Raw genomic sequence first — 26724 nt, 5'->3', positions numbered from 1 at the left:
TGGGAAACAAGAGTGAAACTCTATCTCAAAAAAATTAATAAATAGCTGGGCATGGCAGTATGTGCCTGTAGTCTCAGCTACTTGGGAGGTGGCGTGACCAGAGCTCACAGAAGCATCACTTTAGCTCAGGAGTTGATAGTTACAGGAAGCTATCATCATGCCACTGCACTCCAGCCTGGGTGACAGAGGAAAACCCTGTCTCTAACATAAAATAGGCCGGAAGCATTGGGTCGTGTCTGCAATCCCGGCCTTCAGGCAGATAACTTGAGGTCAGAAGTTTAAGACCAGGCTGGCCAACATGGCGAAACCCCCTCTCTACTAAAAGTACAAAATTTAGCTAGGCATGGTGGCGTGCACCTGTGATTCCAGCTTCTCGGGAGCCTGAGGCTGAAGAATCACTTGAATCTGGGAAAAGGAGGTTGCATGTGAACGGAGAGTGTGCCACTGCTCTCCAACCTGGGCAACAAAGTGAGACTTTCTAAAAAAAAAAAATATATATATATATATATATACATATATATATAAAGTAGAATAAAGGAAAATTGTCCCCAAGAGTCATACTGGAATGTTAATATTCCTCAGTGCAAGAAGGTTATGATGGACACCTATATGGAGAAAACAAGTGTGTCAGATAAGCTTTGTTTTATTTTTGAGATGGAGTTTCGCTGTTGTTACCCAGACTGGAATGCAATGGCACGATCTCAGGCAATTCTCCTGCCTCAGCCTCCCAAGTAGCTGGGATTACAGGTGCGCACCACCATGCCCAGCTAATTTTTGTATTTTTAGTAGAGATGGGGTTTCACCTTGTTGACCAGGATGGTCTCGATCTCTTGACCTCGTGATCCACCCGCCTCGGCCTCCCAAAGTGCTGGAATTATAGGCTTGAGCCACCGTGCCCAGCCTTTTTTTTTTTTGAGATAGAGTGTTGCTCTGTTGCCCAGGCTGGAATGCAGTGGTGCAACCTCAGCTCACTGCAACCTCTGCAACCCGGGTTCAAGCCATTCTCCTGCCTCAGCCTCCCAAGTAGCTGGGATTACAGGGGCATGCCACCACACTTGGCTTTGTATTTTTAGTAGAGACAAGGTTTCACCATGTTGGTCAGGCTGGTCTCGAACTCCTAACGTCAGGTGATCTGCCTGCCTTGGCCTCCCAAAGTGTTGGGATCACAGATGTGAGCCCCTGTGCCTGGCCTATTTTTATTTATTTTTTTGAGGTGGAGTTTTACTCTTCCTGCCCAGGCTGGAGTGCAATGGTGTGCATCTCAGCTCACCGCAACCTCCGCCTCCTGGTTTTAAGAGATTCTTCTGCCTCAGCCTCCCCCTCCCAAGAAGTTAGGACTACAGGCATGTGCCACCACGCCCAGCTAGTTTTGTATTTTTAGTAGAGACAGGGTTTCTCCATGCTGGCCAGGCTGGTCTCAAACTCCTGACCTCAGGTGATCCACCCACCGTGGGCTCCCAAAGTGCTGGGGTTACAGGCATGAGCCACCACACCCAGCCCATGGTGACTTTATGGATCATGCCACTCCACTCCAGCCTGGGCAACAAGAGCAAAACTCCATCTCAGAAAAACAAAAACAAACGTGTTTTAAGTCTGCCTAGAGGCTCCCCTAACCAGGCTGAGGCATGATACCAGTAGCCCAAGACCAACAAACGCAAGACACAGGAAGCAGGTGTCCTTAGGAGTATATTTATGTGTCACACACACATGTTCACACTCAACGCTGGACGGGAGAGAGGCTGAGACGGACAGGACAGGAGGCACCCAGGCGGCACCGGCACAGGGGAGGAGAGGGGACAAAGCAAGCCTGTGGCCCCACTTTGGCCGCCTCCCACCTCGTAACAGGAGGTGGACCTGGAGCTGGAAGAACAGGAAGTGCTTATTTTCTTAGAGGACAGTTTCAAAGTGCAGAAATTTCTCTTACAAAAAGCCTCCTCCCTCCACGCTCTGCCCCCTGCTGCAGCTCAGCCCCTTGTACAGGCTGTCCATGAGGCTGGGGCAGGCCAAGGTCATGGGGAAGGGCTAAGGGCAAAGTGCTGGAAGGGCCCCGACCGCAAGGACCTAGGCATAGTGGCTGCCGGGCGTCAGGGGGTGGTCCCCTCTGTGATCCAGCTGGTCCTGTAAGCGGGCAAACTCTGCCAGCTCGTTGAGCTCCTGGAACTGTCGGTCCGTCTTATGGCTGACCAGTGAGCGGTAGAAGTGGACAGCGAAGACGATGAAGATCAGGCCGAAGGGCACCATGATGGTGGTGGAGGCGATGGCGGCCGCCTGGCCTGGGGTGATGCCGCTGGTGCTGACGTTGGCAGCTGCGCCACCGGCCGGGGGCTTGCTGGTGGGCCTTGGCTGGCCTGGCTGCCTCTTGAGGGGCAAGAACTTGACCCAGCAGAGCAGCACAACCTCGGCCAGGAAGAGCAGCGTGCCGATGACGGTGGAGAAGGCCCAGGCCAGCTCGATGTGGCGGTGCATGCGCTCGTGTGGCGACTCCTTGACTGAGTTGAGGTTGTGCACGTTGCTCACCGCCTCGATGTTGGGCAGGATGCAGGTGCTGATCATGAGTGCAAACAGGTGCACGGCCACCAGCACCGTGGTGCAGGCGCTGAAGGCGATGAGCAGCCCTGGCGGGTAGTCGTGGTCAGCATCCAGCTGCACCTCCACCATCGCCACCTGCGGGGAGACAGGCGGGCTGAGTGCCAGTGGTCCCATCCCACACTGCCACGCTCCAGTCCTGGCTCTCCTTCCTCCAGGCTCTGGGGCCCTGGTCAGTCTCTTGGCCTCTCCAAGCCTCAGTTTTCACAGGACATAGTAAGGCCCATGCACTTGGGGCTGAGAGCAGCAGAAAGTCCTAAAGAAAGCAGGACCCAAGGCCACCCGGATCTGATCCCAGCCCTGGCACTCACTAGCTGTGCAACCCTGGGAAACTCACTTAACCAATCTGAGCCTCGACTTTCTTATCTGTAAAATAGGACTATATAGTACTTCATAGGATTTTTTTTTTCAGAGTCGCACTCTTTTGCCCAGTCTGGAGTGCAGTGGTGCGATCTCAGCTGCCTGCAACCTCCACCTCCTGGATTCGAGTAATCCTCCTGCCTCAGTCTCCCAAGTATCTGGGACTAGAGGTGTGTGCTAACACACCTGGCTAATTTTTTGCATTTTTGGTAGAGATGAGGTTTCACCATGTTGGCCAGCCTGGTCTCAAACTCTTGACCTCAGGTGATCCACCCGGCTGCCTCAGCCTCCCTAAGTGCTGGGATTACAGGAGTGAGCCACTGTACCCAGCCAGTTCATAGAATTATTTTAACAGTTAACTGAGAGCTGGCACATGGTAACCACCTCCCAAATCACTCCTATTACCACCTGGCCAGGTACTAGAAGCCAACTGCAGGCCAGGCACAGTGGCTCACACCTGTAATCTCAACACTTTGGAGGCCCAGGTGGGAGAACTGCTTGAGACCAGGAGTTTGAGAGCAGCCCAGGCAACCCCATCTCTACAAAAAAAGTTTTGTAATAGCTGGGGTTGGTGGTGTGTACCTGTAGTTCTAGCTACTTGGGAGTCTGGGGTGGGAGGATCACTGGAACCCAGGAATTTGAGGTGGTAGTGAGCCGTGACTGCATCACTGCCCTCCAGTCTGGGCACCAGAGCAAGACCCTGTCTCTAAAAAGAATAAAATAAGGCCGGGCACGGTGGCTCAAGCCTATAATCCCAGCACTTTGGGAGGCCGAGGCGGGTGGATCATGAGGTCAAGAGATCGAGACCATCCTGTCAACAAGGTGAAACCCCGTCTCTACTAAAAATGCAAAAAATTAGCTGGGCATGGTGGTGCGCGCCTGTAGTGCCAGCTACTCGGGAGGCTGAGGCAGAATTGCCTGAACCCAGGAGGCGGAGGTTGCAGTGAGCCGAGATCACGCCATTGCACTCCAGCCTGGATAACAAGAGCGAAACTCCGTCTCAAAAAAAAAAAAAAGAATAAAATAAGGCTGGGTGCAATGGCTCAGGCCTGTGATTCAAGCACTTTGGGAGACTGAGGCAGGAGTTCGAGACCAGCTTGGCTAAGATGGTGAAACTCTGTCTCTACTAAAAGCACAAAAAATTAACTGGGCATGGTGGCACGTGCCAATAATCCCAGCTACTTAGGAGGCTGAGGCAGGAAAATTGCTTGAACCCAGGAGGTGGAGGTTGTAGTAAGCAGAGACTGTGCCACTGCACTCCAGCCTGGGCAACAGAGCAAGACTCCATCTCAAAAAAAAATAATTTTAAAGTTAAAAATTAAATTAAAAACCAACCACCATCAATGGTCAAAATGGTAACTTTTGTTATGCATATTTTACTATGGTTAAAATAAAAGCATGAAAAAAAGCAATCACCAGCTACCAGTCCTGTTGGCCCCACATCCTCACATCCAAGCAGAGGCTTCTTCATGCCCTGCACTGGGGACATGGAGAGGGGTAGTGGCTGCCCTCCCAGGGCACATCCAGGCCCTTCTGAGAACACAATGCACGACTTGACAAGTACCGAGCAGGCTTCCCAGAAGCCATGGGCGTAGCTCTGGTGAGGCCTGGGGCCAGTGTGCCCTGGGGCCGTCTCCTCCCCAGCCCCAGGGCTGCTGCACCAGTTGCCCCCAGTTCCTGGAGACCTGTGGACCCGAGGCCACCGGGGCATGCTCCGGCCCAGACACGCTGCTCCTCACCTGAGCCTTGCAAATCACCCCTATGCGAACGAGCCAGCTCATCAGATCTGGGCAGGGAGCAGCGGGCAGTGGGCACGCAACCAGGTTCAACCCATGAGGGCTGAAGGGAGGGGGGTAGGGAGACGGTGGAATTCCATCAAGGACAGTGACTCTTTATAAAGTATTTGCTATGTATGTGGCAGGCTCAGAATGGGAAGCCTAATGCTGAGGTTTCTCCATTAGCCACACACCAGCCTGGCCCCCAGCAGGCAGGGAATTCCTGGCCTCACCCCTCTCAACCCTAGATAGGGGTATGGGCTCCCTCCTTCCCCTCCACTCTCCTTTTGCAGCCTGCCTGGCTTGAACCCTGATTCCCCTGCCCTGTATTAGGCTGCGTGACTCTGGCAAGCTCTTTCAACTTTCTGTGCTTGTTTCCACATCTGTAAAACGGGAATAATGGTACAAGCCTCGAAGGCTTCTTGTGAGGATTAAGAGAGTCAATCCACGTAAAATAGGTAGTGTCGAGCATACAACAAACCCTCAATAAAATTGAGCTTTATCACGACCCAGTTTAGGAACCTCACCCCTAACCCAGACTCTATGACATCCTCTTGGGGCTTCCACCCTCCTGCAGAGGGCCACGTTCAGGCAGAAAGAACGGCGCCAGGCCAAATCGGCAGACATAACTGCCTGTTCCCGCTCCATAACCGCCTGTTTGCCGGGTAACTTTGGCCAAGACCCTCCTCTCCACCCGTAAAAGCAGGGGAAGCAGCGAGATGAAGGTCACAACCTAGATCTGACTTGGGGTTGTACACCTTTGAGAATCTGAAGACGGTGAACACTCTCCTTAAAACAGGTGAGTATCATTTATTCATAGGACTCTTCTGACAATTTCAACAGGATCTGCAGGCTTTTGCCTAAGAATGCCCACAACGGATGACGGTATGTACTTTTCAGCCCAGGCGTTTACAAAACATTTCAAGCTCATATAAATTTGGGGCAGTGCCATCAGGATTTCTACCATGTTTAAGATCTCAGAAAGCCCTGAGAATTCTGAGTCCATGCGGGTGAGGGTGTCGCAGCACATGTGGGTGCTGGACACAAGAGGTGGAGTGGGCCACCAGGGCATGGCAGGTGGAGGGCCACATCCTGCAGCTCACTGGTCTCTGTCCCCAGGCCTGCCCTCCCCTGGAAGAGGGGGAGCCCCCTCCAGCAGCCAGTGTCTCCTGCCACCTCCCCACCCCCAGCACTTCCTCTTCCTGCTCTGGCCTGCCGCCCCAGAACCTGAAACCCGAGACAGGACAAGCAGAGGCGGCAGTGGCTGAGCTGCCCCAGGTCCACTGCTACTGATCCACTCACTGGAAATGCCTGGAGCCTTTGGTGGCACAGACCCTGAGCTGGCTGCCGCGGGTATGCACGTGGGGACTGTACACAGGTCTGTAGTCCACTCTGCTCCCTAGTTGGTGCCTCACCTGTGCCCCAGCAACCCCCAAGGAAGTGTCTCTCTCCCACTGTGCAGCCGTCAGGACCACAGAGCACACCAGACAGCTGGCTGCAAACTGGCTCCTCCAGTTACAAAGCTGGTGACCTTGGATAAGGATCTCAACCTCTCTGTGCCACAGTTTCCACATCTATATAGGCTGGGCACAGTGGCTCATGCCTGTAATCCCAGCACTCTGGGAGGCTGAGGCAGGCAGATCACTTGAGGTCAGGAGTTCGAAACCAGCCTGGCCAACAATGGTGAAACCCCGCCTCTACCAAAAATACAAAAAAATTAGCCGAGTATGGTGGCACACACCTCTCAGCTACTACTCAGGAGGCTGAGGTATGAGAATGAGTCTGGGAGGTTGCAGTGAGCCGAGATTGTGCCACTGCACTCCAGCCTGGATGACAGAGTGAGACTCTGTCTCAAAAAAAAAATTAGCTGCGGGTGGTGGTGGGCACCTGTAATCCCAGCTACTTGGGAGGCTGAGACAGGAGAATCACTTGAACCTGGGAGACAGAGGTTGCAGTGAGCCAAGATAGCACCACTCTACTCCAGTCTGGGAGACAGACTCTTTTTTTTTTTTCTTTTTAAAAGAGGATCCCATGAGTTACTAATACCATTATTCTTCTTTTACAAATGAGAAAACTGAGGCTCAGAAAGGTGAGGTCAGCTGTGCAAAGGGTTACCCGGCTGCTGCATTTGAACCCAAGTCCACTTGGCTCCACAGCCAGGGTATGACGGGGCAAGGGAGCACCTCCCTCACATGCTGACGGAGACTACGTGTAGTTTTCACATGTAGATGTTTAGCATAGGGCCAGCTACAGCAGCTCAATACATCTTAGTTAAAAAGAAAAACACATAAACTAGGCACACAGCTATAATCCAGCACTTTGGGGAGCCGAGGTAGAAGGGTAACCTGAGGCCAGGAACTGGAGATCACCCAGGGCAACACAGTGAAACCTCATCTCTACAAAACCCAAAAATTAGCTGGGTGTACCTGGATTTGCACCTGAGTTCAGCTTCCAAGATAAAAAGAAAAAATATTTAAAAAGAAAAATTAGCTGGGTGTAGTGGGTACACCTGTAGTCCTAGCTACTCGGGAGGCTGAGGTGAGGGAATCCCTTGAGCCCAGGAGATTGAGGCTGCAAAGAGCCTGACTGTGCTATTGTACTCTAGCTTGGGCAACAAAGTGAGATTCTCTCACTCTCTCTCTTTCTCTGTCTCACACACAGACACAAATGCACACAGAAAAAAAAAAATAGCTGGGTATAGTGGGCATGCCTGTCACCCCAGCTACTTTTTTTTTTTTTTAGACAGTCTCACTCTGTCGCCCAGGCTGGGGTGCAGTGGTGCGATTTTGGCTCACTGCAACCTCTGCCTCCTGGGTTCAAGCGATTCTCCTACCGTAGCCTCCTGAGTAGCTGGGACTACAGGCGCCTGCCACCATACCCAGCTAATTTTTGTATTTTTAGTAGAAATGGGAGTTTCACCATGTTGGCCAGGCTGGTCTCAAACTCCCAACCTCAGATGATCTCCCTGCCTCAGCCTCCCAAAGTGCTGGGATTACAGGTGTGAGCCACCATGCCCAGCCAATCTCAGCTACTTGAGAGGCTGAGGTAGGAGGATCCCTTGAGCCCAGGGGTTTGAGGCTGCAGTAAGCTCTGATCGCACTACTGCATTTCAGTGAGGGCAACAGAGCAAGGCTCTATCTCTTAAAAAAAAGAGGGGGTGAAGAAAAGAAAAGACAAAAAGAGAAAAACACAGCTTGAGGTGGAAGAGAAATTGAGGCTGGATACCCTCGGCTCAGGCTGGAGACAGGGACCCCACACGCCCACCTTCCAACCCTGACTCTGGGCCTCGCCTGCTGTACAGAGGCAGCCCCAGCTCCAAACCCCAGCCACAAAGAGGATGTGTACCCGAAGCCACACCTGGCCTGATGGCCACCTCCAGAGGACAGAGACCACCACATTCCACACCACTTGTCACACCCGCAGGCTCCAGGGCCAGAAAGCAGTGCAGCTGTTGGGACGCACATGGCCAGGAGACACCAACACTTGCCAGCCCGCCCTGAGGTTTTTCTGGGCTGGGAAGAGGGGAGAGGCTGGGCTCTCCAAGGAAGAGGAAGGGGCCTGCTGCCCTGCTCTGGAAGAAACCCCAACACCCTCACTGGACCCTATGATTCCTGGAACTCCGGCCACATAGGCAGGCTGTATGTGCCCATACTTGGGACCAAGTTCAATGTCACCAGGTTCAGGGGGGCGTGTAAAAGAATGATTCAAAGTGAGGAGAAAGGGACGGTTGGCATGTGTCACGAAGCTTGATGACAATTTCACAGAAATAAAAGCCACCACTTTTTCCAGGACACTTCCTGCTCCGGAAATCTCCCCTTGGGTGAGGAGGGTGAAGGCCGGGGGCCCTGCAGACCTGGCAGCTGGCTGCCAGGGCCCCAGCTGAGCCCCAGTGAGATTGGATCAGATCAGATTGCATGCAGCTTCACAAGGTAAATATAGCCCGTCAGCCCAAAATAAACAGCCCCTGGCCAGCCGCTGGCCGTCTGAACCTGGCGAGGCGAACCCTAAAGGGACAGGAAAGGCAAGACACCCACATCACCACCTCACGCCGGTCCAGGGATCCCCCCATTGGGGGTTTGGCTATCAAACCTTAGCAAGGGCCAACAAGGTTACGTAACTGTGCGAAGGGCAGGGCCTGGCCGGCCCTGGCAGACTGTACCAGGCGTTGGCCCACCTCACCCGAGTGCCAGTCATCTCTCCCGGCTCCTGCTGGGCTCCATGGAGACCCTGGGCACCTGGCGCCTGCAAGTCCAGATCCCTCCAAGGCAGCCCTCCCATGCCGGGCCTGACCTCAGCCCCCACAGCCTTCCTGCCCCTGGCCTAGTTATTTTCTTGTCCACCCTTTTAGGAGGGTAGATGGCTGCCGCCTGGAACATGAGGCCACTTAGCTGCAATCATGCAGGGTCACCCGGAGCTGTCTGAGCCTGCCTGCCCCACCTCAACTGCAAACCATATCTTAAGAGGGGACTGAGGCCCAGTGTGCAGTGGTTTACACAGTCGTGACCATGACAGTCCAGGGCTCCAAACATTTCCGTAAATAGACACACGCACTTATAACAGAAACAAAAGTTTTACCAAACAACATTTCGCCTTAAGGCATGCCAACAGTAAGGCCTATTCTTGCAAGAGGGAATGCATGCTGCTACTCTGTTTCATTTCATCCTTATCTCATTCTAAAAAGGACCAGCAGCTTCCTACCAAAGTTATCAAAAGAAACAACAAACCTACTTTTGCAACTTACTAAATTTGTCACAAGCCATGAATAGGTTGAACTTGCACACAGGGTAGGGGAACACAGGCCTAGACTTTCTCTTCAACTGGCTAATTTTTTTTTTTGAGACAGAGTCTTGCTCTGTTGCCCAGGCTGGAATGCAACAGCACAATCTTGGCTCACTGCAACCTTCACCTCCTGGATTCAAGAAATTCTGCCTCAGCCTCCCAAGAAGCTGGGATTACAGGTGTCTGCCACCATGCCTGGCTAATTTTGGTATTTTTGATAGAGATGGGGTTTCTCCATATTCATCAGGCTGTTCTCGAACCCTTGACCTCAGGCGATCCACCTCCGCCTCCCAACATGCTGAGATTACAGGCGTGAGCCCCTGTGCCTGGCCTCAACTGGCTAATTCTTCTTTGAGGCAGGGTTTCACTCTGTTGCTCAGGTGAGGGTGCAGTTGGGTAATCAAAGCTCACTGCAGCCTCAACTTCTCAGGTTCAGTGTTCCTCCCATCTCGGCCTCCCAAATAGCTGGGCTACAGGCACGTACCACCATGCCTGGCAAATTTTTATTTTGCTTAATTTTGAGACAGAGTTTCACTCGTTTCCCCGGCTGGAGTGAAATGGTGCTATCTCGGCTCACTGCAACCTTCAATCTCCCGGGTTCAAGTGATTCTCCTGCCTCAGTCTCCCAAGTAGCTGGGATTACAGGCGCCTGCCTCCGCACTTGGCTAATTTTTTTGTATTTTTAGTAGAAACAGAGTTCACCATTTTGGCCAGGCTGGTTTTGAACTCCTGACCTCAGGTGATCCACCAGCCTCGGCTTCCCAAAGTACAAGTATTACAGGCATAAGCCATTGCACCTGGCCAATTTTTAAATTTTTTGTGGAGACAAGGTCTCACTATGTTGTCCAGGCTGGTCTCAAGCGATCCTCTTGCCTCCACCTCCCAAAGTGCTGGGATTGCAGGCATGAGCCACTACACCCATTCCATCTGGCTAAATTATTTTTAAATTTTATCTTCATGTCACTGCTGTTCCCTGGGCTTCCAGGTGAGCTCTGCAGTCATTGGCTCATTCATTTAGAGAATAGTTACTGAGAACTCACTATGTGCCTAGAAGACCTTGTGGCCCTGCTAGAGACAAAGCAGGGAATAAGACAGCAAGATCCCTAGCCCAGAAAGGGGAGATGGAGAGAGCGCTAAACACCTAAGCAAGTAATTTACTTTTACTTTTATTTATTTATTTGAGACAGATTCTCACTGTCGTACAGGCTGGAGTGCAATGCTGCAATCTTGGCTCACTGCAAGCTCCGTCTCCTGGGTTCAAGCAATTCTCCTATCTCAGCCTCCCAAGTAGCTGGGATTACAGGCGCCTGCCACCACATCTGGCTAATTTTTGTATTTTTAGTAGAGATGGTATTTCACCATGTTGGCCAGGCTGGTCTCAAACTCCTGGCCTCAAGTGATCCATCTGTCTTGGCCTCCTAAAGTTCTGAGATTACAGGTGTGAGCCACCATGCCTGGGTGCAAATAAATATTTTTAGACAGTTATAAGGGCCTTCAATCAATGCTTTCCCTGGGCTGGGCGCGGTGGCTCACGCCTGTAATCCCAGCACTTTGGGAGGCCGAGGCAGGTGGATCACGAGGTCAAGAGATGGAGACCATCCTGGTCAACAAGGTGAAACCCCGTCTCTACTAAAAATACAAAAAAATTAGCTGAGCATGGTGGCGCGTGCCTGTAGTCCCAGCTACTCAGGAGGCTGAGGCAGAAGAATTGCCTGAACCCAGGAGGCAGAGGTTGCAGTGAGCTGAGATCACGCCATTGCAGTCCAGCCTGGGTAACAAGAGCGAAACTTCGTCTCAAAAAAAAAAAAAAAAAAAGGAAGTTCTAATATGATCTTCCAAGTCCCAAGGAATCACCTACGATTATCTGCTGGACACTTTGGACACCCGGGGTTGAAATACCCTAGGCCAGTCCTTACCTTTCTAAACGTCTGCAGCCACCTTTTATGGAGGCCCAGCACTAGATACTGGAAGAACAAAGAAATAGCAGAGTGAGCCGGGCGCGGTGGCTCAAGCCTGTAATCCCAGCACTTTGGGAGGCCGAGGCAGCTGGATCACGAGGTCAAGAGATCGAGACCATCCTGGTCAACATGGTGAAAGCCGGTCTCTACTAAAAATACAAAAAATTAGCTGGGCATGGTGGCGCGTGCCTGTAATCCCAGCTACTCAGGAGGCTGAGGCAGGAGAATTGCCTGAACCCAGGAGGCGGAGGTTGCGGTGAGCGGAGATCGCGCCATTGCACTCCAGCCTGGGTAACAAGAGTGAAACTCCGTCTCAAAAAAAAAAAAAAAAAAAAAAAAGAAATAGCAGAGTGGAGGAAGCAAGATACATATGATTCTGCCTTTAGAACGCATTTGGTAAGTGGAGTGATGGGAAAGCACTGATTTTTTTTTTTTAATCTTTGTGTTTATCTCTTTTTTTTTAAATTGCATTTTAGGTCTTGGGGTACATGTGAAGAACATGCAAGATAGTTGCATAGGTACACACGTGGCAGTGTGATTTGCTGTCTTCCTCCCCTTCACCTATATCTGGCATTTCCCCCCATGCTATCTCTCCCCAACTCCCCACCCTGCACTGTCCCTCCCCTATTCCCCCCAACAGACCCCAGTGTATAGTGCTCCCCTCCGTGTCCATGTGTTCTCATTGTTCAACACCCACCTATGAGTGAGAACATGTGGTATTTCATTTTCTGTTCTTGTGTCCGTTTGCTGAGAATGATGTTCTCCAGGTTCATCCATGTCCCTACAAAGGACACGAACTCATCGTTTTTGATGGCTGCATAGTATTCCATGGTGTATATGTGCCACATTTTCCCTGTCCAATCTATCATCGATGGGCATTTGGGTTGATTCCAGGTCTTTGCTATTGTAAACAGTGCTGCAATGAACATTTGTGTGCATGTGTCCTTATAGCAGAATGATTTATAGTCCTTTGGATATACACCTAGTAATGGGATTGCTGGGTCAAATGGAATTTCTATTTCTAGGTCCCTGAGGAATTGCCACACTGTCTTCCACAATGGTTGAACTAATTTACACTCCCACCAGCAGTGTAAAAGTTTTGTATTTTTAGTAGAGACGGGGTTTCACCATGTTGACCAGGATGGTCTCGATCTCTTGACCTCGTGATCCACCCACCTCGGCCTCCCAAAGTGCTGGGATTACAGGCGTGAGCCACCGCGCCCGGCCCTAGAGCTTCTTATGATATTCATTGATTTACCTCATCCTTCCAACTGTTCTGTTCTATTTTTATATATGTTTATAACATGACTTATTAGAATGCACATATCATTTATAGACATACAAATACTGAGGCTAGTGCTAATTTTTGTTTTTAAGAGCTGGGAGTCGTGCTTTGTTGGGAGTGCAGTGGTGCAATCATAGCTCACTACAGTCTTGAACTCCTAGGTTCAAGTGATCCTTCTGCCTCAGCCTCCTAAGTAGCTAGGACTATACAGCCCTGGACCACTATGCTGGCTATGTGGTCCGGGGGGAGGTGGAGTTTGCAGTCAGCCAAGATCGCACCATTGCACCCCAACCTGGGTGACAGAGTGACTCTGTCTCAAAAAAAAAAAAAAGATGAGCACATTGGCTCACACCTGTAATCCCAACACTTTGGGATTACTTTGAGGTTACTATGTTGCCCAGGCTGGGCTTAAACTCCTGGGCTCAAGCGAGCCTCCTACCTGGACCCCCAAAATGCTGGGATTACTTACAGACATGAGCCACCATGCCCTGCCTGATCCTGACTCATTAAAAAAAAAAGTTTGGGACTGGCACACTTTGGGAGGCTGAGGCGGACAGACCACCTGAGGTCGAGAGTTCAAGACCAGCCTAACCAACATGGAGAAACCCCATCTCTACTAAAATACAAAATTAGCTGGGCATGGTGGTGCATGCCTATAATCCCAGCTACTCAAGAGGCTAAGACAGGAGAATTGCTTGAACCCAGGAGGTGGAGGTTATGGTGAACTGAGATCGCAACTCCAGCCTGGGCAACAAGAGCGAAACTGTCTCAAAAAAAGTTTGGCTTAGGGCTGGGTGCGATGGCTCATGCCTGTAATCCCAGCACTTTGGGAGGCTGAGGCGGGTGGATCACGAGGTCAAGAGATCGAGACTATCCTGGTCAACATGGTGAAACCCGGTCTCTACTAAAAATACAAAAAAAAATTAGATGGGCATGGTGGCGCGTGCCTGTAATCCCAGCTACTCAGGAGGCTGAGGCAGGAGAATTGCCTGAACCCAGGAGGTGGAGGTTGCGGTGAGCCGAGATCGCGCCATTGCACTCCAGCCTGGGTAACAAGAGCGAAACTCTGTCTCAAAAAAAAAAAAAAAAGTTTGGCTTAGATCAGGGGTCACCAAACTATAGTCTGTAGTTTTTGTAAATAAAGTTTTACTGGCACACAGCCATGCCCGCCCCCCACTCACCTATTATCTGTGCTGCTTTCCAGCTACAAAGGCAGAGTTGAGCAGTTACCAGAGACCCCATGGCTCCTTTATACAAAAGCCAGCTGACCCTGGATGACATCAATGATCCCCAAGGAAGGCTATCAAATAACAGTCCCACAAGATTCTCCTCTGAAGAAAAGTCTGTGGTCTTAGCAGTCTGAGATGTTCCTTCCAGAGGGCATATTAAAGAACTCTTAGAAATATCATCAGAAGGCCGGGCGTGGTGGCTCACGCCTATAATCCCAGCACTTTGGGAGGCCAAGGCGGGTGGATCACAAGGTCAAGAGATCGAGACCATCCTGGTCAACATGGTGAAACCCTGTCTCTATTAAAAATACAAAAAAATTAGCTGGGCATAATGGCACATGTCTGTAGTCACAGCTACTCGGGAAGCTGAGGCAGGAGAATCGCTTGAATCCAGGAGGCGGAGGTTGCGGTGAGCCAAGATCATGCCATTGCACTCCTCCAGCCTGGGTAACAAGAGGAAACCTCCGTCTCAAAAAAAAGAAACATCATCAGAGAGAAATCTGCTGTCTATGCTGATTTTTATTTATTATTTGTTTTTGAGATAGGGTCTCTGTCACCCAGACTGGAGTGAAGTGGCACCATTACAGCTCACTGCAGCCTCAACCTTCTGGGCTCAAGTGGTCCTCCTGCCTCAGCCTCCCAAGTACTTGGGACCACAGGCATCTGCCACCACGCCCGGCTATTTATTATTATTATTATTATTATTTGTAGAGATGGGGTCTCACTATGCTGCCCAGGCTGGTCTCCAACTCCTAGGCTCCAGCTATCCTCCTACCTCAGCCTCTCAAAATGCTGGGATTACAGGTGGGTGCGAGTCACTGCACCTGGTCTGCTGTCTATGTTTAAACTTTATATTCAGTCTTATTTCTCAACAGGAATTTTCCCCTTCACCCTCAGCCCACACTGATTACCATAGGGCTGTCTTAGACGCCTGCTCAGAGTTATCCTTCAACAGCCAGGGACCCAGCAACCAGTAGGGTTCAACACTGCTCTTATTCAGAATTCCCAAACTATGCCACAGGCACTTATGAAATTTTACAAAGGAAGCACCCTCCCCTTGGGGACACAGCAAAATTCCATCTCTCCATAGCCTGGTGTGCAAATCCAGCATGCAGAATCTTGCGTCTGGAAGATTTCAAAAGCCCAGTATACAACCTGCATGGGTGGTGGAAATGAGAGGGTGGTAGAGTGGAAATGGCTCCCAGCCAGACAGACAAGAGCATGAATTCTACTAGCTGGGGAACCTTAACCTCTAGAAGCCGTAGTTTTCCTGTTTACCATACATACTTTTAAGAGCTACGGTGAGGATTAAGAATGAAAGAAAAGTATTCAGGCTCATGCCTGGCACAACAGGGTTTCCATAAACAGTAAACCACCACCACTGCCACCATCGTAGAATTCATCACGTAACTCCTGTCTAGAACCTTCAGTGGCTCCCTGTCGCCTATCCAAGAGTTCGAAGTTCCCAGCCAATCAAGGCCCTCCATCACCTTGCCTGGCTAGATTCACATTCTCTACTACTTCCTACACACCGCCAACCCCAAACACAGCCCCTGTACCTTTCCCCTAGGCCCTGTGATTTCTTATTTTTAACTGTTCCTGCCATTTCCCTTGACTTGATGGCTCTTTCTTAAGCCCTAACTCCACCACCCTCAAGGCTCGGGAAGAGCAGATTCTTCTGACTCAGTTAACGCTGAGCAGCCCTAATGCCATGAGAAAAAGGGTGAGCAAGTTTCTGGGATACTCGGGTCAGGTATGTTGCAAATATCACCTCAGTGAATCCTCATACCAATGAGGTTGGTACTATTACTCCATTTTATTTTTAAAATTAGTTAATTTTTTTTTTTTTTTTGAGACGGAGTTTCACTCTGTTGCCCAAGCTGGAGTGCAGTGGCATGATCTCAGCTCACTGCAATCTCCACCTCCCTGGTTCAAGCAATTCCCCTGCCTCAGCCTCCCGAGCAGCCAGGATCATAGGCGCACACCGCCATGCCGGGCTACTTCACTTTTAAGATGAGGAAACTGGGGTCCAGAAGGGTTAAATGACTTGCTCAAGGCCTTGCCTTTATAAGGGACAGAGCTGGGATTTGTTTTTTAATAAAGAGATGGGTCTCGCTATGTCGCCCAGGCTGGAGTGCAGTGGCTATACCCAGGCACGATCCCAATCCTGATCAGCACCAGAGTTTGACCAGCTCCTTTTCCGACCTGGGCTGGTTCACCCCTCCGTAGGCAACCCGGTGGTCCCCCGCACTCAGTTCACCATATTGATGCCGAACTTAGTGTGGACACCCAATTGGCATAGTGCACTACAGCCCAGAATTCCTGGGCTCAAGCGATCCTCCCACCTCAGCCACCCGAGAAGCTAGGACTACAGGCACGTGCCATCGTGCCCGGCTAGAGCTGGGATTTGAACCAAGCTGTCTTGCTCAAGTGTCTGTTTCGATCTTGTTCTGCTTTAGCCTCTCCACTGTTCCCCTCCACTCTGATGCTTCCTCTCCCACAGCAACGGCACTACACCACAGCCACAGGGCTCTGCAGCTTCCCAGCCAGGTGACCCTGGGCAAATCTTTCCTCTCAGTGACCACCTGTACCCACTGTAAGGTTAGCCAAGAAAAAGGAGAGTAGACCCAAAGTCAGGAAAACAAGTTTTTTTTTTTTTCTTTGAGATGGAGTCTCGCTCTTGTTGTCCAGGCTGGAGGGCAAGGGTGCAACCTTGGCTCGGTGCAACCTTGGCTTACCGCAACCTCTGCCTCCTGGGTTCAAGCAATTCTCCTGCCTCCTGAGTAGCTGGGATTATAGGTATGTGCTACCAAGCTCGGCTGATTTTTGTATTTTCAGTAGAGACGGGGTTTCTCCATGTTGGTCAGGCTGAACTCCCAACCTCAGGTGATCCACCCGCCTCAGCCTCCCAAAGTGCTGGGATTACGACGTGAGCCACGGCACCAGCGGCAAGCAAGTTATATTAACCTGCCGGGCTGCCCCGTAGCAATCAAGGAGGCAGTCCCGAGCTTACAAAATTAGGGGTTTATATGGGGTGAGAGGGACATAAAGGAGTTTCAGGACTGAGATAATCTATCAGCTTGTAACAGGCACAGAGATAGTTTGTCAACTTGTGACAGACGTACCTGACATCATCCAGTGACTTTTGTGGAGGCAGTTCTAAAAAAAACAGGATTTTACAGGTATGTGTAAAACAGGAATTTACAAGTATGGAAACAAACATTTGCTTTCGCGGTCCTTCCCGAGCTGCCCAGATGGCTGTAATCAGGCTTTGCTTAATTGTAGCGCCTGGATAGGAGTTCAGGAATGCAGCTGCAGAGCAATGGGGGAGTGGGAGAGGAGGCAGGGTCAGCTTGTGTGGAGGGGGTTTTCTGAGGCAGCTTGTCCCTAACACCCACCTGGTTGTAGGAAGATCACAGAAGATGCTACATGGGACACTGTCTAGTCTATTGCAAAAGCCTAATCAACAATAGCAATAACTACTATCAGTGATCAGTACTAGGAATAGTGACAGCAATTTGTGGCTCATATCCATGGTCCCTGAACTCTGAACATGTCACAGAGGCTCAATGTCTTATGATTTGAGTCCTTCCTTCCAACTCATTTTCACAGAAATCACAGGCAACTTCTGAACCAGCTCTAGAACCTGGGAACAGAAGGGTGCTGGCGGGCAGAGAACTGAGGAGGCAGATAATCCAAAAATAATGGATCCCAGGTCGTGGAAAGCATTTTGTTTACAGCAACAGACCAACCTTCCCAATTATCTTCTGCTTAGGCTCATGTTACAGCCTACCCCAGAAGACGAGGTCACCACGTGTACTTGCTGCCAGTCCTGCGGGGGATGGGGTCAGGCTGAGGCTAGCTGCCTCTCGATGAACTGTAAACTGAGGCACAGAGGGCCTGAATCAAAGCCCACAAGAGTACACTCAGCTCAAGGAACTGGACAGGATGCTGATCCTATGCTATATCCAAGGCCCCTTGCTTTGTATCTCTTGCTAGTTTGGAGGATGGTGCGCAACGTTCCTAGAAACTCCATCTGCAGCAAGAATCTTGTCTGCAGATCAGAGAGGGTCCAGGCAAGGGTGCAACATCAGACCCTGAAAATTCCCCAATGTTTCATGGGCCCAGTCTGGCTTATAATGAATCTTCATGCAAGTCCATGGGACAGCAGGATATCTGCCATCTCCGTATGCATAAGAAAACTGGCATCATAAACAAAAGAAAACTGGCATCAAAGGGGTAAAGCCACTTGCCTGAGGTCCCCCACTGCCCATCCCCAACACTTCATGGCCACCTGGCCAGGCCCTTCTACCCATGAAGTAGGGAATCTCTCAATTCTCTCCAGACTTTGTGGAGGACCCTACCCCCTTGGCGATCAAGGGCCAAGTCAGTTTCTCTGACTTTCCAGGTCTCTGGGAAGGAAGCCCTCTGGGGGCAGGAAGTTGGTTGTGCTGACTCATAGGCCAAGGGAGAGTAATCCAGGAACTTGTCACTCTGTTACCATGGCATTGGGGCAGCTGGCACCCCCTTCTTTCTGAAGCTCACTTACAGGCTAGGCATCTAAGGTGGGGTGGGATATGGCAGGACCCCCATCCTGTACCCAATCCCATCTCTCCTATAGATTTCCAGCTTCCTGGTACATCCAGTTACCCTCTTATAACTGTGGAATGGATAGTGTCATGGGGTTCCATCCTTCCCTGCCTGCAGAACTTTGGGGATTCCATCAGCAGAATCCCTGGGAAGCCTTCTCCACCCAGGCAGGGGAAAATAAAAAGTCCCCAAGAGACAGACTGGGTAGGCCAAGGCCCACTCCATGCCATTGGCTGCCCCAGTCTCCTGACTTCCCCACGCTGTTTTTAGCAAGAGGAAGGAGGTTACACTTGACCATGAGGCCTGTCTTCGGGAGGAAGAGAGGACTTGAGAAGGCAGGAAAGTGTCATTCATCTGGTTCTCATCCCTCAGGAGTGAGGGGGCCTGGGGCAGTTCTAAACTCATGACAAGAAAAGGGGGAAGTATTACCTTAAACCTGGAGTGCTGCAGGGAAAGGCTGATGACTGGTAGCTCCCTCGCTGTGCAATTATAAGTTTCTTTGGCTTAAAAGAAACTCTTTTGTCCTGTTTCTCATTTTCTAGGCCTGTCCTAACATGTCCGTGGCTGGACATCTATCAGAGTTCCTATAGACGGCAATGGGAACAAGTGCCTGAGCAAGTTCTGAATGCCAGCAGACCCGAGTTCAAATCCCGCTCCCCAGGACTGGCTGTGCGGTCTTGGGAAAGCCCTTTGACAAAATCACCATAGAGAATTGCTGAGGAGTAAGCCCGGGTGTTAAGGCACCCAGCAGAGTGAGTGTTTAGCAAATGCCAGGTCTTTTCAGAGATTCTCCAGGCACAAGGCAGAACCTGGTCTCTTAGGACAGAATTCTGTTAGTTTCAAATCCTATCTAAACTAAAAACGGGAGTGCTATCCCTTCATACGAACACACTCCCTCATTTCCTCTCAGGGCCTCCCTCAATTTTATTCTCAAAGTCAGAGAAATTTGTGAGTAGCAGCCTTCTTTGAAAGATTCAGGAAATGAGGCCCAGAAAGGGAGAGTGAGCTGCCTGAGGTCACAAAGGCAGCTAGCAGGAGAGCAGCAGCAAGGGCTGCTTCCCACTCCCCATCTCCCTGCCCAGCGTGCTCTGGGCCTCTAAAAAATTCAGGCTCTGCTGCAAGGCAAAGCAGGGAGAGTCCCAGACACACTCCCTTCCCAAGAAAACACGAAGGGTGCAGCCACTCCCTGCCTCAAGGCCAAGGGCTTAGCTCACTTGTGGCGGGGGCAGGAGTGCTCTGGTCTACCGAACTGGGGGGCGGGGAGGCAGAGTCCATTCACACAGGCTGATATCACCGAAAGTGATAATAATGTAGTTATTATATAGTGACCTGCGCCAGAGAAATACCAAGATGCTAAGCCTTAAGATATCCCCAGAGCCACTTCTCAGGCCCATCCACGCCCTCACCCACCTCACGCCTCAGAGGCCTCGCACTCCAGCTCCTTGGGATGTGGGGGAAGGAAAGCATGACTAGCTCCTAGATCAAGGAGCCCATTGGGCCGGGCGCGGTGGCTCACGCCTGTAATCCCAGCACTTTGAGAGACCGAGGCAGGCAGATCACGAGGTCAAGAGTTCAGGACCAGCCTGGCCGACATGGTGAAACCCCGTCTCCACGAAGAATACAAAAATTAGCCGGGCGTGGTGGCACCTGCCTGTAATCCCAGCTGCTCGGGAGGCTGAGGCAAGAAAATTGATAGAACCCGGGCGGCAGAGGTTGTAGTGAGCCGAGATCGTGCCACTGAACTCTAGCCTGGGCGACAGTGCAACACTCCGTCTCGGAAGAAAAGAAAGAGCCCATTCAACCGGAACACGTCCCTCCTCCTCCCCCACACGCAGTGACTCAGTGGCAAGTTTCTGGAGAAAAAAACTGACGGTGGGGACTGGCTGTCAAACCCCCAGGCTGAGGCTCTCGGAAAATGCGGTGGAAAAGGGGTGTCAGGAAATCCCCTCTAGGAGGTGATAAAAGAACACGGCCAATATCTTCCAGCCGCAGGTGTGGGGGCAAGGGGGGGGGGGTGTCTTTCTCTTCGTCCCCACCTCCTGACGCCCCCAGATGGGTTCGAGCCTTTGAGTCCTGACTTTCCCCTCTGCACACACGTGGGGCGGGTTCTTACAGAGCTAACTTCGGGATGCATTACCACTCTGGCTGGAGCAGGTGTGGCCATGTGCAGGCACCCGAGTCCCCCAAGCCGGTACTCCGGCATGGCTGGTCAGCACCCCAGAACGGAGTCACCTGGCGCCCACCTGTGCTCACAGCCAGCGCCTCTGCCCCTTCTCAGCGCGCACCGCCGCTTCTACCGGCTCTTCCCTTCACCCGGCCCGCCCGGCCCGCCCAGCCCGCTCCCCAGCGGGCCCCGTCGGGGCTGCGGGCGGGAGCGGCGGGGACAGCAGATGGGGGAGGGTAGGGCGGCCAGCTCACCATGGCGAAGCCGGAGAGCAGCGCCGAGGTCCGGCTGGAGGCTTTGAGCTTGGCGCGGCTCAAGTAGAGCTTGCGCCAGGACAGCGCCTGCATGGAGTGCTCGTTGAGGCTCATCACCTCGGAGTAACTCTGGCCGATCCAGTCCGGGTAGGTGAGGGCGGGCGGCGGCGGAGGGGACCCCGGGGGCTCCCCGTCCCCGCTGCGGCGGCGGCTCCGGCGGCTGCCGCTGGTGGTGCTGCCGCCGCTCGGGGGAAGCTCCGGGCTGCTGCGGCTCGGGGGCGGGGCGGGCTCCGGATGCATGGAGCACGCCGCCGAGGCGCGGGCCGGGCCGGGCGCCGCCTGCCCCCCACGCGGGCCCGGCCTCACCCGGCCGGCCGCACAGGACGAGGAGGACGAGGTTGAAGGAGTGCCCGGTGCCCCAGCTCGCAGGCCCGCGGCGCCGCTGGCAAGAGCTCCCCGGTGGCAGCGACCCGAGCCTGCGTGCGGGCGGCGTCCCGGATCCCCGGGGCCGGGACCCCGGCGCGCGCCGCGATTGGCCGCCGCCCCAGACTGTTTTGCATGCTCCCCGCCCACCTCTGCCCCGCCCACGGAGGTGGGCGAGATTGTGGGCGTCACGTGACCACCCCCCCCCCCGCTCCGACGGCACCGCCCACGGTCCCTGGAGTGCCGCCGCCCCCGCCTCTTCCTGGAAGCGCCGGGCTGTCCCGGGACTTGTAGTGCTCCCGCTCCGGCTCCTGGCGCCGCCCCTCTCCGCAGCTGCTCCGGTGGCCCTGCCCCCGGAGCGCGGACTTCTTGGTCGGGCCGCCTGAGGTCACCTCTGGGCGCCTCCTGAGGCCCGTGTCCCCTTTGGAACAAGTTGGTTCAAGGTCTGTAGGAAAAGAGCGGGCCGAGGTCTAGAGTTTATTTGGCGCTCACTGCGTGCCAACGCTAGTCTAGGTGCTGAGGCTGGGTAGGGTGGTGAACGAGATGGACAAAATCCTGTGCCCTCTTGGAGCCTGCGTTCTGGAGGGGAAGACACACAAACACCAATGAGCCCATTTCATAATAGTTTAGAAAGTGAAAGTGTAGAAAAAATAAAGCGGCCGGGCGAGGTGGTTCACGCCTTTAATCCCGGCACTTTGGGAGGCCGAGGCGGGTGGATCACCTGAAATCAGGAGTTCAAGACAAGCCTGGCCAACATAGTGAAACCCTCTCTCTACTAAAAATACAAAAATTAGCTGGGCGTGGTGGCGGGCGCCTGTAATCCAGCTGCTCGGGAGGCTGAGGCAGGAGAATCATCGCTTGTATTTGGGAGACGGGGGTTGCGGTGAGCCGAGGTCGCGCCATTACACTCCAGCCTTAGCCTGGGTGAAGAGAGTGAAACTCCGTCTCAAAAATAAGTAAGTAAGTAAGTAAAGCAGGCTAAAGGAAGTGAATAATGCGGGAGCTGAAATTTTAATTTTAAAATACACAGATTCAGGGCAGGGAGCTTTTTCTTTCTTTCTTTTCTTTCTTTCTTGGTAGGGATTTTTTGGTCTCTTGACCACCTTGTTCACCTGTGTTCACCAGCATCTGATATGTACTGGGGTGACCAGTTGCTGATATTTTTTGAACCAGTGAATGCTCAAACCCATTCAGCAGCTGTCTTCTGAGCAACTATTAAGTGCTATGTTGAGGATTCCAGGAAAATGATAACCTTCATGGAATCTTATGTATCAGTGGGGGGTGGAGAAGGACAGGAAATAAAGGTCACACCTTTCTGACTTAGCTCACATTTTAGCTGAGACCAGAGCCCGCCATGCAAACAGACAGTATTTAGCTTTCCAGGGTAGCGAAAGAACTGCTCATGCCAAGACTCTGAAGCAGGGATATTTGGCTGTTGGAGCATCGGAAGGACAATTTTGGGGAGCAGAGGTGAGGTAGGGGCGTGTGCAGGGACTGTGCTAGGGAATATCTCCTAGGAGAGCAGCTCCAGGACAGGGACCTTTACTGTCAGCTTCATAGCTCCATCCTCAGCATCTAGAATATTCCTTGGCACACAATCCGTGCTCTAATTTTTTGTTGAGTGAATAAATATGGGAGAGACAGGAATGAGTGACAAGCATGTGACATTGCAGGTCAGCGAGGTGAAACTTAACTCTTCTCGCCACTAGGAGGCGTGCCCCTACCCAACCGTTAGAGGTTGAAAACTTCAACCCCAAAAAAGTCTCTGGCTCCCCCAGAGGATTTTATTGGCGTTTTTGAAATGAAAATGGGGGTGGGGCACGGTGGTTCACGCCTGTAATCTCAGCCCTTTGGGAGGCTGAGGCGTGCACATCACAAGGTCAGGAGTTCGAGACCAGCCTTGCCAACATTGTGAAACCCCTGTCTCTACTAGAAAAATACAAAAATTAGCCAGGTGTGGGGTGGCACACGCCTGTAAATCCAGCTACTTGGGAGGCTGAAGCAGGATTATTGCTTGAACCCGGGAGGCAGAGGTTGCAGTGAGCCGAGAGTGCCACTGCACTCCAGCCAAGACTCTATCTCAAAAAAAGAGAAAAAAAGGCTGGGCGTGGTGGCTCACGCCTGTAATCCAAGCACTTCGGAGGCCAAGGTGGGCGGATCACCTGAGGTTGGGAGTTCAAGACCAGCCTGACCAACATAGTGAAACCTCGTCTTAAAAAAAAAAACGAGAGAGAAAAAAAAAAAGGTGCAACAAAAATGAAGATGGGGGACTTGGAATTTGAAATCCCACTCCATTGGCCTTGTTTCTTGGGTGGCTTTTGTACTTCTAATCCCTTTTGCTCAGCATTTGTGTCTCAGCTCAAATAGCACCTCCAGAGAGACCTTCCCTCTCTACTGAAGTAGCCCCAGCGTCACAATCTGTCACCTCAACTTGATTTCTTCCCTTTATACCTGTGACCACTATAGCATCTGAAATCATCTAGTTTATGTATGTGCCTTCATCTGTTTAAGCATTAAAAACAAAAGTGTGGCTGGGTGTGGAGGCTCACACCTGTCACCACAGCGCTTTGGGAGGCCAAGGCAGGTGGGTCACCTAAGGTCAGGAGGTCTAGACCAGCCTGGCCAACTTGGTGAAACCCCTATCCCTACTAAAAATACAAAAAAATGGCCGGGCGCGGTGGCTCAAGCCTGTAATCCCAGCACTTTGGGAGGCTGAGGCGGGCGGATCACGAGGTCAAGAGATCGAGACCATCCTGGTCAACAAGGTGAAACCCCGTCTCTACTAAAAATACAAAAATTAGCTGGGCATGGTGGTGCGTGCCTGTAGTCCCAGCTACTCCGGAGGCTGAGGCAGGAGAATTGCTTGAACCCAGAAGGCGGAGGTTGCGGTGAGCCGAGATCATGCCATTGCACTCCAGTCTGGGTAACAACAGCGAAACTCCGTCTCAAAAATAAAAAAAAAATTAGCCAGGCGTGGTGGAATATGCCTGTAATCCCCGCAACTAGGGAGGCTGAGGCAGGAGAAACGATTGAACCCAGGAGGTAAAGGTTGCAATGAGTGGAGATCAAACCACTGGACTCCAGCCTGGGTGACAGAGGGAGACTCTGTCTCAAATGAATGAATGAATAAATAAATAAATAGTGACAGCATCTCACCATGTTGCTCATGCTGGTCTCAAACTCCTGGGGTTGAGGGATCCTCCTATGTGGGCCTCCCAAAGTGCTAGAATTACAAGCATGAGCCACTGTGCCCAGCCTGTTTAAACATTTTATTTTATTTATTTATTTTTTTAAGATGGAGTCTCACTAGGCACCATGGCTGACGCCTGTAATCCCAGCACTTTGGGAGGCTGAGGCAGGCAGATCACGAGGTCAGGAGTTTAAGACCAGCCTGACCAACATGGTAAAAGAGTGAGACTCTGTCTTTTTTTTAGATGGCCTTTTTTTTCAGATAGCACCTGTTGTCCCAGCTACTTGGGAGGCTGAGGCAGGAGAATGGCTTGAACTTGGGACGCAGAGGTTGCAGTGAGCCAAGATTGCGCCACTGGACTCCAGCTTGGGCAACAAAGAGAAACTCCATCTCAAAATAAATAAATAAACAAATTAGCCAGGCATGGTGGCCTGAGCCTGTACTCCCAGCTTCTTGTGATGGAGGCTGCAGTGATTGCACCCCGTCCTCCAACTTAGACAATAAGGGGAGATCTTGTCTCAAATAAATAAACTAAATAAATAATAATGCCTGTAATTTATTAATTAATTATTTCGTTGTGGTGCAGCTGGGTGCAGTGACTTATGCCTATAATCCCAACGCTTTGGGAGGCCGAGGTGGATCACTTGAGGTCAGGAGTTCGAGACCAGCCTGGCCAACATGGCAAAACTGTCTCCACTAAAAAGTTTAAAATTTGGTCAGGCACAGTGGCTCATAGCTGTAATTCCAGCACTTTGGGAGGCTAAGGCGGGTGGATCACAAGGTCAGTTCAAGACAAGCCTGGTCAACATGGTGAAACTTCATTTCTACTAAAAATACAAAAATTGGCCGGGCTTGGTGGTACGTGCCTATAATCCCCACTACTTAGGAGGCTGAGGCAGAAGTGCTTGACTCTAGAGGGGCGGAGGTTGCGGTGAGCAGAGATCACACCACTGGACTCCAGCCTGGGTGACAGCAAGACCCTGTGTTAAAAAAAAAAAAAGGAAGAAAGAAACTAGCTTGGTGTGATGGCCGGCCCTATAATACCAGCTCCTCCGGAGGCGGAGACAGAATTGCTTGAACCCGGGAGGTGGAAGTTGCAGTGAACTGAGATCCTGCCACTGAACTTCAGCCTTGGCAACAGAGGAAGACTCTATCTCAATCAATGAATCAATAAATCACATCGCTATCACCTCAGGGCCTCCCACTGGCTACTGTCAATGGAAACAGGTTCAATGAACAAAATAATGCAATGTCCTTGGTTCCCAGAAAGCCCCAGTTCAGGACTAGGAACACACAACATTTCGCAGCTAAGGGGTCCTGAGTTCTGGAGGGGAAAGAGGCTGGAAGCTGGGAGGAGAGATCTGCTGATTTAAGAGGAACAGAGGGTCTGGGAGTGGTGACTCAGAAGGGGCTTTAGGGTGGAGAGGGTTTCCTCTCTCCAGCTCCTATGTCACCACCCTCACTCCTCTCCTAATTCTCTGTGGTTTGAATTTCCCAATCTGCACAGATCAGAAGTAATAAAATATCCAGACACGGGTGGGGTGTCTGGGCCATCCCTGCCTCCTGCCCCAGGATCCTGGAGGGGTCCATGGTTAGTAACTTTTCCCTACCCTTTTCTTTTGGTGGTGGGGAGACAGGGGTCTCATTGTGTTGCCCAGGCTGCATTCGGACTCCTGGGCTCATCAGGCATGCACCACCAAGCCTGGCTACTACAATGTTCTCATACCCCTGGTGACAGGAAGCTCACTCCTTCTAGAAGCTGAGCATGACTGACCGGTTGTCTTGATACTTCAAAAGTTGTCCTTGTATGGAGCTAGTGGCAGCTTCCCTGTAAGTCCTTCCGTGTGTCCTGACTTAGAATCCCTCTCCCGGCCAGCCCTGTGCCAGCTCCACAAGACATCTGGGAGGCAGCTTTTGTGAGTGATCTTGAAGGTTTTCATGGTCAAAGAATTAGGATGCAGGAGGCTGGAAACCAAGTGAGACACTGTCGGGGGGCTGGTTACCAAACGCAAAATGGAGGCACAGTGGCTCATGCCTGTAATCCCAGCACTTTGGGAATCCAAGGAGGGCAGATCACTTGAGGTCAGGAGTTCAAGACCAGCCTGGCCAAAAAGGTGATACCCCATCTCCA

General features: G+C 51.7%; 1 protein-coding gene and 1 long non-coding RNA gene across 2 annotated transcripts in view; both read right to left on the bottom strand.

The window, feature by feature from the left end:
* Window positions 1-1670: 1670 nt before the first annotated feature.
* Window positions 1671-21452, bottom strand: ORAI1 (ORAI calcium release-activated calcium modulator 1). The gene is made up of 2 exons (XM_035257874.3): window positions 20981-21452; window positions 1671-2664 (listed from the first exon to the last, which is right to left on the bottom strand). The coding sequence occupies exons 1-2, from the start codon at window positions 21278-21280 to the stop codon at window positions 2062-2064; spliced, it is 903 nt and encodes a 300-aa protein (XP_035113765.2). The 5' UTR covers window positions 21281-21452; the 3' UTR covers window positions 1671-2061.
* A 949-nt stretch (window positions 21453-22401) lies between these two features.
* Window positions 22402-26724, bottom strand: part of LOC128928635 (uncharacterized) — a 34630-nt gene continuing 30307 nt past the window's right edge. The window contains exon 4 of the long non-coding RNA XR_008474037.2: window positions 22402-26558. This is a non-coding gene — a long non-coding RNA (uncharacterized LOC128928635). The remainder of the gene's footprint in view (window positions 26559-26724) is intronic.

Source organism: Callithrix jacchus, chromosome 9 (genome assembly GCF_049354715.1).
Source record: "Callithrix jacchus isolate 240 chromosome 9, calJac240_pri, whole genome shotgun sequence".
Taxonomy (NCBI): Eukaryota; Metazoa; Chordata; class Mammalia; order Primates; family Cebidae; genus Callithrix; species Callithrix jacchus.
This window is presented reverse-complemented; position numbering and strand designations above follow the sequence as displayed.